Source organism: Passer domesticus, chromosome 14, assembly GCF_036417665.1.
Source record: "Passer domesticus isolate bPasDom1 chromosome 14, bPasDom1.hap1, whole genome shotgun sequence".
Classification (NCBI taxonomy): domain Eukaryota; kingdom Metazoa; phylum Chordata; class Aves; order Passeriformes; family Passeridae; genus Passer; species Passer domesticus.
The window spans coordinates 17,201,698-17,222,222 of NC_087487.1; the positions used below are offsets into that span (position 1 = coordinate 17,201,698).

A 20,525-nucleotide genomic window follows, 5' to 3' on the forward strand; every position below is an offset into this window, starting at 1 on the left:
TCTTGCTTACACAATAACGTGGTTTTTCCTTTTTCCTCTTTAAAACTGTTTCTTCAGCAAAGTATGGTTAGGGAAAAAAATAATAAAAGAAGAAAGAAAGAGATGGAATCTTCCTTACCCTCTGGGAAATGTGGCTGACAGCATTTCTTGGGCTCAGTGTCACTGTCACCTCCTCAAGGCATTGCTGGCCAGTGATGTGATGGGGGGAAGAAGCCATGAGTGAGAGCAGCTCCAGGGTGATGATGCCTGAGGAGAGCAGAATTCCAGAATTCCAGCAGGGCCCTTCTTCCTGAACACAAACCTGGGCAGGGAGCAGAGCTGACAGTGCTGAAGCCAGAACAGCACAGGAGGCACCAGCTCTGTGAGGAAACCAAATGTTGTTATTGAGCACTGGGGAGCAAGGCAGGTTCAATTTATAGTGATTTTCTAAGGAGTTAGACCATGATTCTGGACAGGATTTCTATTTTAAACAACACCTAATCTTTAAATTCAGTCTAGATGTGGATTTCATACCTTTTCCTGAATGAAAGCAGCACTGGAGGAAGCAGGCTCAGGAGTTCAGATGTGTCCTGGCAGGTCCCCTTGCTGACAGCCTGAGCTTGACTCTCATCCACCACAGCCTGGGGTTACAGTCCCAGCCACTTCCAGCACAAGCAGCTCTGGCTCAGAGCCCCCAGAGTGATAAAAGACTTCTTGTGTGATCATCTCAGGAGGGAAGTTTGGTGCCAAACAAAGCTGCAGTCTGGTTGGGTCCCTTTGTCATCAGAGACAAAATCAAGGGGAAAAGTGCAGAGCTGGGGAAAGAAATGGAAACTGAAAAACGTTCAAATAATGTATTTTCTAAGAAAATGAATGAAGTCCAACCCAAGAATGGCTTGTCTGGTTTTGCTGGACAGTTTGCACTGATCTTGGTGCAATATGAAAGACTTTGTTAGAGGATTCCCCTTGTTCACCAATCCTTCAGCAGTCCAAGTACTTTCATTCCCTGTCTCCAGAAAGGCTCCAGTGATGCTGGGGTGTGCAGTGACCTTGCAGAAAGCTGTCAGAGATCCTTCAGCAGCTGGTGGTTTGTGGGGTGGTGGAGGCAGCCCTGCAGACTGGTGAGCTGCCTGTGCTCTCCTGGAGAAAAATGAATGTTTTCCTCATTCCAGGCCACATGGAGAGCAGCATCCCATGCCATTCTTCCTGACACCATCAGAAGTGTGAGTGCATGGAAGGGGAGCTCATCTGGCACGGATCTTCTCTGCCTGGAGCTCCACAGCACACTGGTGTTTGCACTGACACTCTCCAGCAAGAAGGAAACATCCCTTTCCCCATGGAAAAGCTCCATGTGGTGTTGGGGAAAGCACAAAACAAGATTTGGTTTTCACTCTACCAGAGAGCAGAGTCCTCAGCAGTGGTACTTGGTGAGCTGATGTGGGGATAAAGTGTTCCACATTTTGGAAGGCAAATTCCTTCCACAGCAAGCAGGGTGCTGCCAGCTTGCTGCAAGGGACAGCTGAGGCTGCCGTGGACACCAGGAGAGTGAAGGGAGCAGGTGGAGTTGGTGGAGGCAGAAGTGACCTCCAAAGAGGAGAGGAGTGATTTTACTTTCCTCCTGATCCTTCTGTGCCAGAGCCCCAGAGCCATCTGACCCCACCTGCCTTTAGTGACCCTGGCTGAGGTGTCTTAAATAAAAAACAACCGAGCTCACAGGGAAGGGCAATGGCTTGGGCAGAAATGGGGATTAGGAATTAGAGAAACAGCAAATGGCTACATGCAAAATAGGCAAAGTAAGTATATAATCCTACTGGATTTATAGGAGAGATATTGGCACATACCAGGAACATTTCAAGCCAAATGTATGACAGCATTCCTTACACCCCTCCCACCCACTGCCATAGCCCAGCTTAATGCAAAGCCCTTTGGCTTCCCCAGGCTCAGAGCTACATTTTATTGTTCAAACAGGTCAACAATTGCAATCAGATGTTGACTGCAGGCAAGGCACAAACACGATGATGTGTTAATGCACAGCACCACTTGGATGGAGGCTCTGCAGTGCTGCTGCTGTGAGTGGCCTGTGCAGGGGGGCAGCTGGCTTGCATCTCCCCAGGCTGCCTCAGAAGCCCATCAGTGTGCCATGAATCCTGTGTGAGATCAGGAAATGAGCTCTGTTATTCAAGTATAAACTCCATTTCTGGAAATCACTGTGGGAGGAGGGCTCTCACACCAACTCTGCTTTGGTTTGTTGTAAAATCAGACAATCCTTTGGGTGGGAAAAGACCTGTAAGATCATTGAGTCCAACCCAGCACTGCCAAGTCCACCACTCCACCACGTTCCTGGGTTTTTAAGGCTGCTCCCACCTCCAAGTGCCCTTTTAACAAGAATTGAGCTGGAGTGGGATACAGATGAGGGCATCTTTGTAAGACAGGCTGGGAGAGGATCCTACAGGTGTATCTGACTGCACAAACAACCTTCACCGTGCTGGGGGGAGCTAACAGAACAAAGATCCTAGCCAGTGCCTACAACAAAGACATCCAAACCACATGGCACTGAAGCAATTCTGTTTATTTCACACCAGGGGAGAGTGCAGCCAGGTTATGCAGATACCTTCCCAATGGATGGGACCAGTTTGCTCCAGTACAAATTTCCACATGCTCAGCACTGTTCATTGTCAGGGGGAGCCTGTGGAGCTGCTGCTCCCTCCCAGCTCGGGCACAGCAAGAACAACCTTCCCCAAAAGCACTCTCAGAACATCCCTCTCCCCAGGCAGAAGCTCCCCCCAGGCACACACAGAGGCATCCCAAACACAGCCTGGCACACTCTTCCCAGACAGGAATTTTCTACTCTTGTGTCACCGACCACAGACCTGGCAAGGCATCATTCAGGTGTTAACATCCCCACGCTTTATTTTGCAACCTGACCAGGACAAGACCCATCATTTCTTGGTTTTTAGCACACTGAGAACTCTGAGGTGCCAGAAATTTACTGACAAATGACCTTTTACACCGACCACAGCAATTAAACAGTTGGCTTGGATTTATCCAAATCCCAGTCTCAGTCCAGTATTACACAGATGCATAATGTACCACTTACAGCTTCACTCCTTTCTCTTCATTTTCATGCCTGGGTTTGCTTTGTATTTTTGCTTCAAGTTCAAAAACCTTATTAAAGTTGTTATGGAAAAAATAAATTTATTATTCAACATATTCAATTTGTTCAAAATGGAATGATCCTTTTCTCTTTTTTTAGCTTTCATTTACAACTGGTTCCATTCAGATTGACTGTTTTTTTATCTTTTTCTATTTATAACCAGCACCAAGAAGAAAATTACCATGGATACAGTACATATGCAAATTAGCTAATGGAAAAATATATACATTTCACTCTGTAATGAGAAAACTTAAATGATATTATTGCCATGGAGAATATATCCCTGTATTATAATAAAATATCAAGCAATAATCAACTGCTAAGATTCTTTTCCACCAACAAAAAAATAGCACCATACATGAGATAGTGAGAATCTACACTCAATAACACAATTGTGCAACTAGAAATGTACAGTACTTTAGTAACAGTACAGAGTATTGTTTACAATATGGAAATACCACCACTGTAATCAAAAGAGCATCAATCTCTTATGAGCAACTAAGAAAAGTATTGTTGTAGATACACTGAAACAAACAGTTTCTTTTCTTTTCACCAGAATGTGGGAACTGAGGGCAGAGCATAGCTGTGACTTCATTGTAAAGCTCCTATAAACTGATAAAAACCAGAAGTGCAGGGATATTGAACGGAATTAAATTTTTTTGTTATTATTTTTCTGGCTGCTATGTGATGGGATGGTTGTCACCATGTGAAGTAAGAGAATAAAATGGAGCTGTGTTGTGCCATCAGTTCTTAATAATGTTGGGGGGTTGGATTATAAAAAATAAAAGGTTGATGCATGCTAATCTGTGAGCTGTGAGAGCAAGTGAGGTGTTTTTTTCTCAGTGCTCGTTGAAAAAAAATCCTTGTAAATTCCTGTTTCCTTAGGTAGGACTCGGAACTTGCACCCAAGTGTCCTTTGGGTCCAGAACCCAGCAGGCTGGGATAGGGGTCTAACCAGCCTAGCACCCTGTTCTGGCCAGTGGCCAGCAGTGAATTATTGCTGAAAAACACAAACCCTAAAAGCCTTCCTCTCCTATGTCCTACCTTTTGCCTAGCGAGGGTCACAGATCAGCACCAGAAGGAAAACGTTCCTGCTGTGGAGAAGCACCTTTGATTCCCAGCAGTGATAATTCACACAGTTCTGCCAAGGTAACAGAGAAAATGTTGCCCATGAGAAGAAAACCAGGAAATTAAAAACGGAGTGAAGGGTGTCAGGGGACTCAGGGTGGCTGTGGGGCCAGGGAGGCAGCAAGGACAGTCCCAGTGCCACTGCAGGCTAAGGGGGAAGCACCACTGTGGATTAAGAACATAAACCAGGTCCTCTGGGCTCTGTCTGACCTCCTGGAACTTTCTTACTAGCAGTTCTTCTATCTGTTAATTTGAGTATCACCTGGTATTGTGATAAATCTTCCCTGTCACCCCTGCCAGCAATTTTCCTTTGATTACTTGCTAAGTACTTATATAACCTCTGGGCTGGGCAACAGGGTGGGAATAACAGAAAAAGGAGATCTAATCCTGATTATAAATTGCCAAAAAAAAAAATTTAAAAAAAATCCAGTATAACAAAAACCAAGCTGGAATCATTTCCCTGGTAGAGAAAATCATCTGAGGCATTGGAAAGCAGATCTGTTTGAGACAGGCACGTGAGGAAGAAAGGTGTGCAAATGTGCCCTTGTGCATCAGGCCAGCCCTGGTGCACACACACTCATTTGCACTCACAAGCACAATGCAAATGTGAAGCCCACACAGGGTTAGTCTGTTGATGAACATTATCTCCCTGTGCTTGAAATATTTAGCCCTTAATAAAATGCTAATAGCTTATTCCAGTGAGGTCCTGGATATGGAAAGAACAGTACTAAGCAAAAATTGCTTTAAAGACATGTTAGGTACTCAGAATCTCTATCCTTCCTTGCATTGACAAAAAGAGACAACAGCAACAAAGACAACCTGGGCACAGGTGGGAGCTGCAAGCCAGCCTGGCCCAGGGGCTGGGGAGCAGCTGGGCTTGGCTCTGTGCTCAGCTCCAAGGAGTCCAACAGTCCCACGCAGCTCCAGAGCGAGCACAAAGCTGCAATTATCCAAAGGACTCTGTTCCTGTCACCAGGAGGAGGCTGAAACTCAGCCATGGCCTTGGGCCCTGGCAAGGGAATGATGCTTGCTGGAGCAAGATGTGACAGGGAGACACTGATGTGTGTGACAAGGGAGGGGACAAGCCCTGCCCTGGGCAGAGCTCCTGTTTCAAGTCTCACATCACAGAGAGGAGTCTGGTTTAAAGTGCAGAGACATGGCAGAGAGTATTGTGTGGGCAGCACCTGTAAGTGCTCTGACAGCACCAAACCTATAGCACCAAACCTGACAGCACCACAGAAGTGACACAGGGAGCACTCAAAGACAGCAAAGGAAGCCTGAGCCCTTGGCTTCCCACAAGCTCCAGGTTACACTTTGAATATCTTGCATCCCTGGCTACTTCTGGTTACTCCAAAAGCTACAAAAGCTCAGCTGTGTAAAAGAGCCCAGAGATAGAAAACACCTGTTCTACTCCCCACTACATCCTTTTCATAAAGATTGTTCCAAATTCAGTTTCTGTTCCAACCCTATCCAGTTTCACAGTCCTCTTAAAAGAACCAACAGTCTCATTATCTGATTGACTTCTAAAAATTGGAGAGAGCTTAGGCCAAGCAATCCCTCAGTGAGCTCTACTGGATGAAATGATTTCTGGCTTCTCCCATCTCATGTAAATGGTTCTTGTTTAAAAGTAACTATCTACAGCTGTTAATAAGCTTCCATTTCATTAAGCTTAGAGAAAAATTAGGTTTCATAAAAGAAACTCTATTATTTTGGGGAAAAGATAGAGAGGATTGTTTTTTTAAAATTAGAAGGAAAAGCACTCCCTATTAGTGGCTCTGAAAATACAACTTGGAATGTTGGATATAATTATGCTGAGTATTCTGTAGGAAATTCAGAGATGTCCATCCTCTGCTATCAGTTTTCACAAGCTTTTACAGAAAATCCTCTCTTTAAACTAAGCCTTTCATTGATGCATGTCCCTCCAAGCCCACTCTGCAGTGGGATAACTGATGGGAATTGAGAACAACAGATAAAAGCCAAGATTAAAAGATTAAGTAATGTCTCTACCTTTGCTGAATTATTTTGCCAGAGGCCATCCTCCATGGAGGTACCCATAACCTTATCCAATGTAATCACTTTGCAACTCTTGTCCTTTTCTTTAATGGTAGCAAGCCATCCAGTGGCTGGTGATTTAATATATTAAAAAAGCATTAACAAAAAATGTGAGGATGTCACAATATTCAGAAATGATTGGCTCCTTGAGATGACCCTTTCTGTGTGTTTTTTTTAAGGTGGATGAACAGATGACTTTGGTATCCAGTCTGTAGGATTAGTTTCAAGTCTCATTAGGTGTGCTTTGGGATCCACCACGCTGTAGCAACTCATGAAGTTCCAGTACTCAGACCTACTAGTCTGTGATTTCCATACAAACAGCTGGAAGACTCTAAGGAGTGGCAAGGTTCATTAACTCTTCTGCTGCATCTTGTTTGCATAAAAGTCTCTGCAGGTCTGGCAGCAGCGCTGGTACCACCGCATGTCCTGGCACAGGTTCTTCTCACGGATCACCCTGCAGTACACTGTCCACTGGTCCCCCGTGCACTTGTAGGTGAGGGCAGCTTGGGAGGAGACAAGAAAGGAGAAACTGCCAGATTAGCCAGGGAACAGCACTGCAGGTGTGACCAAAAGCCCTGCACACGAGGGGAGGGAGGGCCACGCTCGCTGCCGGCACTGGAGAGCAGGTGAGGTTCTCTCTGCCAAAATATCGGGCTCTTGGAAGTGCTTCCTTCCTTCCCTGGACAGGAATGGGGAGTGCAAACCTCCCCCTGCTGCACCTGTTTTGTCTCAGAGGCAAACAGGCCTGGATGAACAAAACATCCAAAGATTCAGCCCAGATTTGAGGCCATGAACTCCACACTGCAATCAATGGGATGGAGATGGATAAATCACACACCTGGCAAGAACACCTGAGGCAGACCTTATAATGTGAGATGGGAGAGTTCACATAAAAGAAACAAAGCCACAAACAAGGCCAGGACTAATATTTCAGAGGTCCAAGGTCCCTCACAGGTTGTGAAGGAAGACAGGAAAGAAGTGACAGGACAAATCCCTCTGAATGTGTTGTCAATGACAGACACTGGACACACATATAAAAGCCAGGTGAAGTGGACTCCACACTTAGATATTTTTGGAAATGTTATCCAAGACAAAAAACCATTCTGAAGTAGGGACAAGGCAGCATGGGGTCTGTAGACTACTGAGGTTTTTTTCTGATTTTTTTTTCTTCCATTGCAGAAAAGAGAAAATTCTGTTTACAGATAATCCAATTAGAATTGTTTATAAGCAAAAAGAGCAAAACACTCAATGATATGTCTTTCCACTAATATCAAATATCATTGTTTCTGGCCCTGGTGATTCCAAGCCTGGTTTAGAAACAAAAGCATCCCAAATTGCTTGCAGATTATTTTCAGCAGGGACTTGAGCCTCCTCAGTCTTCTAAACACATGAGCATTTTATTGCTTTGTCCTCTAATGTGAATTGGGATGGATTTCTTGTCTCATCAGTGTATCACGGGCTTACATCTCAAATGAAATGTTTTCCTTCCACTATGCTCTTAGTGCTAAAATATCTGGGAAGTACTCTCATACCAAAAGAGGATGGAAACCCCTCAGCATGAGTGCATTTACAAAAATGAAAGTCCCCATTTTCTCTTAAAACATCTGGTAAACTTTTGGGGAACAAATTTCATTTCAGAAGCTTCAACTGCAGCCCTAGCTTAAGTGTTATTTAATAATAGAGAACATTATTAGAAAATGGTTCTTTATTATTTAGCAGCCCTGTGTTTTCATGTGTGTAAGATCAGCTTTAAGATCAGCTCAGTGACAGAGGAGGCTGCTCTTTCTGGTAACCTCTTGTTTACAACCCAGCCTCTTCTACCAAAATGGGACAGGAGGCACTCATGAGGCTGGGTCAGTGTAGCTGATGCATTAATTTAACTTCATCTTACTGGTGATGACGTGTGAAATGTAAAGAAACCAACTTGGATTTTGGAGCTGTGGTGGAACACACAGGGCTGAAGTTTGAAAAAAAATATATATTTAGTATATTTATATTTTTGTCCCCTTATGAACTAATGTGGAAAATCATGAGACCCTCACAAATTTGTATTAACAGAGGCATTCTTAACTAGTGGCATGTCTCAAGTACAGTGTTAGGTGTTTCAGGAGACAGTTATCACCACATTCCCATCCCAGCCAGGGACACAAGGAATGCAGGGAGGGTGAGGAGGAGGACAGTGACAGGAAATCACAGGGTCAGGAAGAGGAGATGCTCTCTTGCCCCTCTGGGCAAATCAATCCATCAAACCACCTGCCAGGGTCATGTATTTTCTTGGGACACAATGAATAAATGATCCCACTTCACACTCAATGGCAGCGTGTGGAAGGGTTTGTGATGGAGAAAGATGCACCTGCCAGCTCCCTCACCTGTGACTGATCAATCAATCAATCAGTCAGTCAATCAATCAATCACCCACCATTTGTGTGCTCCTGCTGCTCTCTCAGCTCCATCCTCTGCCATGCCAAGCACTCCACTGGGCACAGCCTGAGGCAGGGCTCTACAGGACCTACCCACACCAGACCTTCAGGCTGGACTCTGGCCGAGCCTCTCCCGATTTCTGTCCCCGGACAATCCCTGCAGCCCCCTGGGCAGCTGGCACTTCCCCCCAGCCCCTGACTCACCGAGCCTGGGCGAGGTGATGGTGTTGACGTTGATCCTGTCGTTGCAGACCTCCTGGTGGCACTGCCTGTAGGCCGCGGGCTTGGCCAGCGCGGGGCACTCGCTGCCGTGGCGCCCGGTCACTTTGTGCATGCACTGCACCACGCGCGACTGCAGCCCCTTGCCGCACGTCGAGGAGCACTGCAGGAGAGAGCACACTGAGCCTGCGTGCCACAGCACAGCACAAGTCACTGCCAGGGCACGGGGTGCAGCCACTGTGCTGCTGAGGGCTCACAGCTGGCTCACCGTGGCAGCCAGGGACACTCCGTGTGGCTGCTGTGATGGTTTTGCACCTTCAGTGAGCAGACGAACTCACCTGGCTCAGAGAAGGAACTTCTTGTCTTTCTGCCCTGAGTTCACCTACTCTGACTGTCCTCTGTGGATGCCTGTGGGGTTCAAGCAGGTAAAAATGCAATTCCCCCCACCAGTCATGAAGAGGCAAAGCTGAAAAATGTGTAATGCCTAATTATGGACCAGCAGCTTCTACTTCCCTCTCTGTGAGGGACCCAGTGGCTCTTGGTTTAAAAGCCCTCTCCAAGACTTGGATGGTCTAACAAGGCTTCCTCCACAGACAGGATGACCACAGCCAAGCACTGACATAGATAAATCCCAGGATTGCAGCAGAGGCTGGCAGCCCCTGTGTGCCCAGAGCTCTGAGAAGCTCTGTTCTGGAGAGAACACATCAGGTATTCCAGTTTCACTCCCATCTATCCCTGCTAACTGTCTGGCCCTTGCCTGTCCTTCTGGGAGCAATTGCAAATTGTACTCATGAGTTTTGGCTGCTATTAGCCAGGAGGCCCAGCCTGTTCATGTGCTCTCTTTGTTGTCATACAGTCAGAGTCCCTCCCTCTCCCTCCCTCTTCCTCTGGCCCAGTCACTTGTGATTTACAATGTCCTACTTGCACGCTGTTCAATTTTAATAAAGCAAACACAGTGAGCACAGGGAGGTGCAGCAGCTGGAGTCAATAAAAGAACCTTGTATTTAACATAAAGAAACAATGGCCTGCAAGACTTGGGTAAGATTCCTGTTTCTGCTAAAGCCACACACAAGCAAATGATGGGGGAGAGGAGGAGGTGAGGGAAAGCCCAGGGGGTATCAACAGAATGATGTGAAAAAAGGTCATGTTTTCTGTCCTCTGCTGTTTCTCACCAAAGTCAGGGCACTGGAGCTTTCTCCCTGAAAACCACCATCACCTCAGAGAGGTAATTCTCAAAGGAGAGATGCCAAACACTGGAGAGGTTCAGAAGATGGACATCACTGAGGCTGGACTGAAGTCCAGGTACAAATCCTGTGTGTGCACTGTGGATGCTTGTGAGACCCAAGGGCTCACAGGGCTCCACCTCTGCATCCAAGGAGGATGAGTACAGCAAAGCTGTGGTCATTTTGGTCTGGAAGTATCACAAGAAACCCTTGCAGTTTGGGTTTTTTTCCTTTACAATCTCCTTATTTCAATTTAGGTTCAACACACCAGTTTATGACAGATATTTTTACACTTAGATTTTTCAGGTGTTGAATTTACATAAAAAAATTATCACTGTCAAATACTACCTCAGCAATGCTTATAGTATTTAGGATTATGCTGTATGAACCCTGCCCTACAGTAAGCTATTCCAAAAATCAGGAATTAAAGTCCCTGATGTAAATCCCCTTCACAATCTGAATTTATGCAGTGAAATCTGGGCATTACATTAGTTTTGTGTGTCCCTCAGCTCTTTCCCAGCACTGAGTGCCCTGAGTGACTTCCACAGCCTGGAAGCCAGTCAGGCATGACCACTGGATTTAAACTGAACTATTTTCATCCTGATAAATGCAACTATTAGGCTCTTCCACTTCACCAGTCAAATGCAACCTTTAATCCTCAGGATTCAGTGGCAATTTCAGTCTTCACAGTGCTTTACTAATCTTAATCCTCCCCAAACTATTTGCTTTGGGAGGGGAATTGTACATCCATTTTGCAAACAGAATTGCTGTTATCACACAGGCATTAAATAACTCAGGCCATGGGCTTCCTTCACATGACAACAACAGTGAGCCTGAAACCTCTGTCTCTGCCTTTTAAGCACTCCCTGTGCTCTTAACAGTGGGGGCATGGGGAGAAAAAAGGGAGAAGAGGACAAAACCAGCATTTTTCTCATAAGGTGAATGAGGTTTTCAGATACCAACACACAAACACTCACCTATCTGTGTTCCTGTCTCTGCATTTGTTAACCAGCAAGGAGGGCAAGCAATGAAACTTTTTTCCACAGACACTGCCAACTCCAACCCTCAGACAAATAACAGCAGAGCTTTTGCCTGAAGCAGTTTTATTCCTTCTCCTGGGAGACTGGGATCATCACCTATGCTATGCAATTAGTTTTTCACAGCCAGCAAGACAGATTTTAACATCTTTCTTGAACTCTTTAGGGCTTGGCAGCTAAAGGAAGGTTGGACATCTGGCTTATTTTAAGACGAAATTTTCAACTCGGTTCTTGGATAGTTTCTTTCCTAGGAATTTCAATAGGAAATAGGAATAGATACAAAATACATACAAAGGGGGAATTGTTACTTGTGCTGCACTATGAGAAGAGGACATCATTAAAAAGGGCATAAAAATCAAACTCCAACTGCACAGCAAATTCCCATAAATACCTTCACTCCTTCTCTGGACAGCTAAATGCACTGCTATGGACTCTCTGTTCCCAAACGTTTGTGGAGCAAGGAACCACATCCACAGAACAATTTTCAGGGCTGGATTCAGCAAAAAGATGCTGATGCCAAAGGAAGAAGTGGATTTTCCCTTCCACCAGGCACTGCCAGTGGTGTCACTATCACTAAAATGCACGTGCAAAATGCACAGAATTTAACCATAATGCCCTAAACTGACAACACAAGCACTGTAACTGGAAATCCACCCCCATGCAATGATCAAAGGGTTGCTCAGCACTGTAAAATAGAGGTGGTTAATGAACAGCTACAAAAAATGAAGCTAATGAGAGCCCCTGTAACTCTCAGTTCAAACACTGCTAAGGAAGGCAAAAGCAGGACAAAAATGCCTGCATTCACATTCTTTGGCAGTAACATGCAAGCCAGTGGGGATATCCAGAAGGAAATAAACTCACAAATTGTCAAGGCAGCAGCTGCATTCAACAGCTTAAAGAAGATTTACTCACCGAAAAACTCTAACCTTAAGAGCAAGCTATGATTTTTCAACTGGAATGCTATTTCCACCTTAGGATACTGATATGAAAGCTTGAAATCTAGCAAAGGTGCTGACAGATGTCTAATTGCTTTGAAAGCAAATGCCCCAGGAGAATATTAGGTATTAAAATAGAACAAATTTACAGAAAGTGCTGAGATCTGTCAGGGCCTTCATCAACTCCTGGTCTACAAAAGATAGCAGAGAAAGAGAGGGGAATGTGACATAAACCAGGGCAGGGCTGCTGTTGGGCATCACAGCAGAGAGTCCAAAGAATCCCTCTGTTGAGGCTTAATGGGGGCAGAAAAAGTACAGATTTACCAGCACAGACACAGGTCCAGGACTGAATGGGATAATGGATCACTGCTGAGGGCTCCTGGGAGGCTGGGATACATTTCAGACCCCAGAACACATTCAGAAATGTCACTTTTCTAACCTCCAAGGGATAGATGTAAATATTTTTGTTGGTAAGAGATTTTTCCCAGCAGAAGCAGGTCACAGAATCCCTCCAGCCAATCCTGAGCACACTCCAGTACAGAGAGGGCTGATCTGTCAAGGGAGATCCAGTTCTACATGACTGTCATAAGCAAGCTGCAGGCAAGATGGGGTTTTCTCTTTATTCATCAGTCTGCAGTCATCTGATGTTTAAAGATACTGGTCTGTCCCCAGTTTGCTGGAAGCTGCTGAAGCCAAGGATAACACCATGGCTAAAGCTCCAATATTGAGAGATAGAGTCATGCTTTACTGACTTCAGAGTTCAAGCATTCGAGGCGTTAGGGTAGAGTGTTTTTCCCCTTGGGGGTCTTATTTCTTGCCTCTATGAAAGTCAGAAAGAAAGCAAGAGAAGTTCCTATTAAAAACATTCTAACACAGCATCTGAGATGAATGACAAAGGTCCTGTAATTGCTCCCTTCCCGGGACCTTAATAGCACACACATGTGTGCTCTGAAAGCCAGTGCTCCACACACCTTCACATCAGGCTTTTTATGAGGATCACTCATTTAAACCCCATAGCTCTAGCTGAAAAGCAGTGTGCAATATGCTTTCATAAACACCAGGTCAACTTTCACCATGGCATCATGCTAAAGAAAGAAGTATCTGTCTTCTCACTGATAAGATCTAATTAGCCCAAAGCAAACTGTAAGCTGTTTTTCAAGCTTCCTTGTTCTTTTATTTCTTTTTTTTTTTCTTCTTTTTGAACCCCAGATCTGTAAAAGAACGTATCTGGTCTTGCTTACAACAATCTTTCATTTGGAAACTTTTGTGAAATGACTGATTTGTTTAATTTAGCCAAGAAGAAAAAAATGCATACCCTTCTGACTCAGTATGGGAAGAAACAATAAATTATGGCAGCAAATGCTCGTGGCTGATGTGACAGTATCTTAGCAGGAAAAGAGAAGCAATTTTTGCAAACTGCCTACAGCTGTACTTTCAAACTGCACGACCCCAAGGAACAAGACCTGACCAGCACATCCAGCATGTCTCACTGCATAATTAAGCTTGGCTTTGCCATTCTGAAAAGCTCCATTGTATACAGAGAGTTCAGAGATTAAAGGCTGAACACGTGAATATTCTGGGTAGTGACAGTGCCCCTAAAGTACTTGTGCAGTGGAGCCCAGGTGGATGCTGATGAGAAAATGCCATTTAATCCAATATTCCAATCAGGAAGAATTTACTTCTCCCAAGGTTTCAAACTGGATTTCAAGAACAGGCTCGAGCAGAGCTGTGAGGTGATACAGTGCTGCCCATGGGGACCACATTCTAGCAGGTCACCTACTGCACTTGTGCTGTGGTTGGACCTGTGGCAGAAAGTGGAAATACTCCAGAGCTTATTCCACCAGGACAACTGCAAGGACCTGGTGGTGAAAAACACCTAATGCAAAAGGCACAATCAAGGTAATTTCAAATAGCCCCAGTAGTAATGGACAGCTATGGGATCACAGAACCTGGGTCAGGCTGGATGCTGGAGAATCCCTCCTGTTCCTACAGCACTGTGAGCTGCTTGTGCTGAGCCAGGCTCTCGGGGCTCACACGAGCTCTATTCCCACCCCAGATGTCATCCTGAGAGGACATCCTGGGAACTGAAGCCCCACTGAATGCATTATTAGTTACTATTAGTTATTCATCAGTTAATGATCAATGCTCCCCCAACACAATTTATTAAAGAAAGTAATTAAACTAAGGACTGCTTTGGGATTTTTTTAATTTCAGCAAGAGGCTGCTCATCTCTCATTCAGTCCTGCCTGAGCATTTTCTAGACATGGAGCTACCCAGCTCTGACATGTGTGATGCTGGCTAACACTGTTTCATCTCTGCACAGTCAGTCACACTGGAACTCATTGCCCCTTAAAGGTGTTCTGGGAGATTGTCACCTTAATGCCTTGGCAGTCATTATAAATCTCAAAAGGTTATTGAAAAGACTGGGAAATCACAGCAGTCCCTGCTAGCACAGTGTGCTGTAGGTATTCAAGGGGAAAATCCTCTTCAGACTGATACTACAGAATTTAAATGGTGAATTACTACTCCCCATATTTTCAAAAACATGATCCTGGACACTGTAACATCTCAGAGTAACTCAGAGAAAATGAATGCCAATACTTGAACAGGATTGTCTTTCACTCTTTCTCCTTTTTCACTTTAAAAAACAAAGAGAAAAAAAATCACAATGTAGTTTCATTTCCAATCCACTGATCTTGGTGGAAGACTTTAACTCTCCATCAAAAAAAATGCACTTAATGGACCAAGCTTTTAAATAAAATATCAAAAAAAGAGAAGTACTCTTCCAGTTAATAGGCTCACTGGAGGCTGTATTGGAATATGAGACAGAAACACTGGCAGAGCATGCTCCACTTCAAACAAAACACTGATCTTTTTCAGTATTCAGATCAATCTGATCTTTTTGCAGCACATTCTCCTTTACTACAGAACCTTCACAATAATTTGTACCAGGGATGTTCCCAGAAACTCCAGTGGAGATGAGCTGTGCAATCTGTTGTGCAAACAAGGAGCAGCCTGAAAGGCACCAGCAGGACTTGGTTCCTGGGGCCTGCAGTGCCCAGGGAAAGGACATGGCCAGCTCTGCAGTCAGCATTTCTTCCCTTTCCATGCCCAGTTCCCAACTAGAGCTGCATCCACTGGGGCTGGCTGCTAGCCCAAACCTAGGCACAGGCTCAACCTTGTTTTAGTGCCATGATGCAACATTTCCACCTCTGCCCACAGCTAAAGATATTCCACAGATGTGGGGACAGACAATCACAGAGCAAAAGGGTGGGATTCATCTTATTGAAGCCCTGTTCAGATCCAAGTGCTCCTTGCTGGTAAAACCAATTTTGGGCCATTTGATCTCATCTCCTGTAGGGAGGGGTGCTTTGGGATTTAGCTATTGGGAAGAAAGGCTCTGGTTTGCACATCAGTGATCGTGTGCCAGAGCCACAAACCACAGGGAACCACAACTCAGAGCAGCCCATGGGGCAGGACTTAGGTCTAGGACAGATGCTCTGGCTCCTGGCCATGTCTAGGACCACATAAGCAGGGAATTTGCCTACTAAAGCTTGTTGAATCCTCTCCTGTCCCACCCAGCTCTGCTCCATCACCTTCTGGAGAACAATTGATGTGCATTAGTGAGGCCTGTGGACAACCTTCCAGTGCTGCTGAAGGCCATAAATCACAAAGTTGTTCAGTGGCAGGGAAGGGTCTGTCAGCTCTGATGTGCCACTGCAGTTTTAAGCTACCACCCCTCCTGCAGAGTATTTTCTCAATCCAACAAGAAAAGTTATTTTCTCCAAGGTAGAAGAAGATTAACTTAGTTCTGACCTTTGTGAAGAATAACCAAGTTGTCCATAGCTTATCATAAACAGATGTCAGGTCAAGCCATGAATTTGTAATGAATGTTAGAACAAAGGACAGTTTTGCTTCTATATTTATAACAGCTTTGAATACACCTCTCAAACCACAGCTGTCGTTGATTTACTCTTCTTATTATGTAATATGAATTAATCATTAAAAGTGAGGCACATAGAGGATTTTGTTGATGTTCCCAATCATTTGGAGCTTGGAAAATATGCCTTCCTGGCACTGGAAGATTGTATTTTTGGAAAAAAATCCCCAAAACCCAACGTGTTTTTTGGTGTACTGCAAGGCTGGGGGTTTATCTCTCGGAGAATAAAACCTCCTGTAATCCTGCCAAAACAATTAATTTGCAATTACAAATCCTTGTTACCACCCACTGTGATGAATGGCTGCTGATCTTCAGTGTGAAGCACCTCAGTGTCTGGCACAAAGCCAGTATTTTTCTCACAGGAAATTAGATTATTTTCTTCTCTCCCTACCATTAATGTCCTCCTGGGATGAGAACCCATCTCCAGCATTTCACAGGCTCAGCAAGTTCTGTAAAGGAATTGGCAACTCTTGATGCCCAGGGAGGGCAGGTGGCTATGGGTGATTTTTCAGATGTGCTTTATCACTATTGACACTATTTGGCAACAAGAATGTTGTTTTACATTACACTTTGCCAAGCTGGTCCTTACTGGGGCTTTCCAGTTTCTGGAGTGCTCAATCTCTCTGAATCCAGTGGAAGTTGTGCCAGGAGGTTATACAAGATGTGAAGTGCTAGAAATAGATTTTTCCTCTACTTTCTCTGCTAGTTGAAGCCCAGCTTGATGTGTCAGAGATTTGCTTTCTCCTAAGAGCACAAATGTGTGATGGTTCCTACCCAAGACCCAAAGATTCTGCCCAGCCCACCAGGTCAGATCCTGCTCTGCATGGCATTGGCATAGACCTGCATTAACTCAAGTGCCTGAATTAATCTGGGTTTACCCTCAGGTAAGAGAGACTGATATCTGACCCAGTGTGCTGAGTGAGATCCTTGGCCCGTGGCCAGTGGGTTGTAGGGAAGAATGAAAGACAGTTACCCTGGATTTACACTGGGTTATCTGAGATTAATACAGGCCTTAGTATTTACAGAGCACCTACTGTAACTGCAAAGAAAAAAATATGGCAAAGCCAACATGCTACAAGGCCTCTATGTGTCTTTCTTCTTCTAAAAAATCTTTTCATTGGGCTAGGTAATATAATAGGTTAATGAGCTAAATTGTTGCCTGAGGGACAGAAGTTTTATTTTTAAACTTCCACCCACAGAGCTGAAAATGCCCCTTGTGAAAGTCAGAGCTAATGATGGAGCTTGTGTGTCTGGCTTGTAATTCCACCTTTCCTGATACAACACCAGTGAAATGGAGAATAGTCAAAAAATGAAACTGGGAGTCCTGAACCATTCTGTGCTATTGGATCCAAATACAGAACTTTAGTCAGGACAGAATTTGAGGCATGTGAAATAGAGAAACAATTAAATAAAACTGGAAATAAAGAAAAATCCATAAAAATTTTGTGGAGAATTGCTTCTGTTCTATAACCTCGCCTCCTCAATTATAACTTAGAAGAGTCCAAAGGGCAACTGGAAGAAAGGAACTCAAAAAATGTAGCCTTGGCCTGTGAAGAATTAAAGAATTATTAAGTTTGGGAAAGACCTCCAAGGTCAAGTCCAGCCTCTGACCAAACACCACCTTGCCCACCAAACCCTAGCACTGAGTGCCACATCTGCTTGGTTTCTGAGCACCTCCAGGGATGGGGACTCCACCACTTCCCTGGAGAGCCTGTTCCAGTGCTTAACCACTCTTTCAGTGATGAACATTTTCCTAATATCCAACTGGAACCTCCCTTTGCTATCTCTGGTTGTCTGGGAGAAGAGCCTGACCCTCATCTCAACACAACCTGCTTTGAGGTGGTTGGGGAGAGCAAAAAGTCTCCCCTGAGCCATCTTTTCCTGCCACATCACTGCTGGAGCAGAAGGGGAGAGAGCTGAGGATGTGGGACAGCCTTGAGTGGCTAAAAAGCAGCCCCTGGTGCTGCTCACCTTCAAGCACAAGATCTGTGTCACCACCACAATTTGCCAACACCTCCAGCTCCCTGCATCATCTGGGACACGTTTCCAGTGACTCCAGTGCCAAATCCAAGTCCTGCAGCAGCCCCTTCCAGCACAGCCTGGGGCAGGGAATGGTGTGGAGCTGGGCTGTGTGTCCTCTCAGCTCCCCAGAGAGCCACACACATAAAGACACACTGTTCTTGCAGGAATGTAATCCTCGATGTAAAGTTTGTCAGCAAAAATATAATTCACCACGAAAGAATGGACTACTGTCTTGCTAAAGCATCAAAAGGCACATTTTCAGCAGTCTGGGAGTCTGAGGCAAGTGTTGGGAAACTGAGCAACCTGTGTTTGTTCCTCTGACCAGCACAACTACAACAAAAATGTAAAAATGCTTCAGGTGCTAGAACATTTAACAGCTCAGATTTCAAACAAGGAGGAACTATTTCAAAGCAGAACGAGTGTATGAGATGTTTGTTTCTTTAACTGAATGCAAACTGGATGTGGAATTTCCTCTTGGAAGAAACGACTGAATGGGAGATGGCTTGGACTCCCTTTTGTATATTGCATCATGTACAAAAAAGGATGATATAATGAATTGCAATTCTGAAGAATCCAGGCAAAAATAAAATAAGGATTTCAGGTTAACACCTTCAGTGGGTCTTGCATTGTGCAATTCATGTTTCTACTAGGTTTGAAGACTCTGGGGCCAGGAACAGTTTAGTTATGAAACTTGTATCACTCATGCTGAGTTAAATGCAAAAAATAGTGCTTATATCCCTTTAAGATAATGGGTTTAAAAGAGAAGTGGCAGCAGTGTAGAGAAACTGCAAGTTTAGTAGCAGTGGTAACAGAGCAACTCTCTGTCTTTGGAATTCCAGTACAGTCTGTTAATCTCAAGCACTGGGCTAACAAAAGCAAACTCAGAGCATTTAAAATAACTTTACAAACTTGGCCTTATGTCTTTGCAAAGTGAACCAGATATATCAGTTTCTTGTGCAACACTTGAAACATGCTGCAAATATATTAAGAATATACAAACATGACAATTAGCTCCAAATGCTTTCCAAAAGCTACAGGACACAGCAAGGACCAGCTGCAAATAAACCTGACAGAAAATGGGATAAAATCCCTCTTCTTTCAGGCATGGATAATGGCTACAGAGCTGTTGCTAAGGTCAGTGGATGAGGTTTGGCTGGTGGGTGCAGGTCTCAGACCAGCAAGGCCTCATCTCCAGCCCTCACCTCTTCTACATGAGAGATGAGAACTTCAATTTGCCTGGGGTAGGTGTGGAGGTTTTACTGCTGCTGGGAGCTCCTTATGCACAGAGTCTGTGTATTCTACAAATACTGCCACTACTAACACAAAAATAACACTCTGTCATACCACCCAAACAGCCTGCTCTATTCACAAGTTGTATCTGGACTTGACTTTTTAAATGAGGTTTTCCCTCTCTCTTGCACGACTTCCCAGCATCTTCAAAGAGGGTATTGGTTTGGGAAATTAAGTGGCCAAGTCACCAGGCAAGCTGTTTGCACATAAAGCATAAAGGGCCATTATTTTAATCTGTGATAATTACCACAGTTAGTTAAATCATGCTTCCCTGATGGTTCTCAACAATAAGCAACAAACGCACAACACATTAATTGCACAAAGTTGCTGCTTGTTCTGAGATCAATTTGTATTAACAGAAAAAGTTTCCATCTTAGTCAGCAAAGCTCTCTCACAGTGACTTTTACAGGGCTGGGAACAAATGTTTTACAGTGGAATTTTGCCCTGGAAGGATGAATTTTAAAGAGTCCACTATAAGCTAATGGCTACAGACTTTGTGCTTGTCCTTAAAGGAGGAACTGTTTTAAGCCAGAGCTACTGATAGCTGTAAAGACTCCTCTCCTAAATCCAAGCCCTGTATTGAAGCTTCTGGATCCTCATGATGAAAATCCTTCACTCAGGAATTGTGAAGAACTGAATTCCACTTTAAAGATTTCAGCTGTTTGGGTTTCTGGAACAATACATTTTCTTCTAGGAACTGTACCTACCCTTTTCTAGCAAGCTCTACCCCTCTACTCAGAGAACAAGAATCTAATTGTGTGACCTAAGTGTCCGGTCAGAATTAACCAATGTGTCTAGAATTTGAAATGCTCCTTACAAACCAAATCTAAGTCCAAGAACATCCTGCTGGACTCACACAGGGTGAAATTCCTGGGAAGCAGAGCACTGGCACAAGCTCCCTGCAGACAGAAGCAGGCCATATATGCAGCACACAAGCTTTTGTGCCCTCCTGCACAGGGATGATCCTGATCCTGAGTTAAGAATCACAAATAACAAGTGATTTTGCACTGATCCTGCCCTGCTCACATGCAGACATTAAATCCATCAAACAACACTGTTTACTGTGACCCATGTAAGACTGCAGTCCTCCCAGCAGTGAGCCAACATCTTTATCAGATTGGAACTG

General features: G+C 44.5%; 1 protein-coding gene across 6 annotated transcripts in view; it reads right to left on the reverse strand.

Annotated features, from left to right (window-relative positions):
• Positions 1–804: 804 nt before the first annotated feature.
• Positions 805–20,525, reverse strand: part of ADAMTS17 (ADAM metallopeptidase with thrombospondin type 1 motif 17) — a 158,382-nt gene continuing 138,661 nt past the window's right edge. For 2 of the 6 annotated variants that reach the window (XM_064388944.1, XM_064388947.1), the window contains 2 exons: positions 8,938–9,115; positions 2,864–6,816 (listed from right to left, as the gene is read on the reverse strand). In XM_064388944.1, coding sequence (XP_064245014.1) covers positions 6,665–6,816; positions 8,938–9,115 — 330 coding nt within the window. In that variant the 3' untranslated portion in view covers positions 2,864–6,664. Of the gene's footprint in view, positions 1,120–2,863; positions 6,817–8,937; positions 9,116–20,525 lie in introns of those variants that run through there. The other 4 variants (XR_010347587.1, XM_064388946.1, XR_010347586.1 and 1 more) reach the window with 4 other exon arrangements.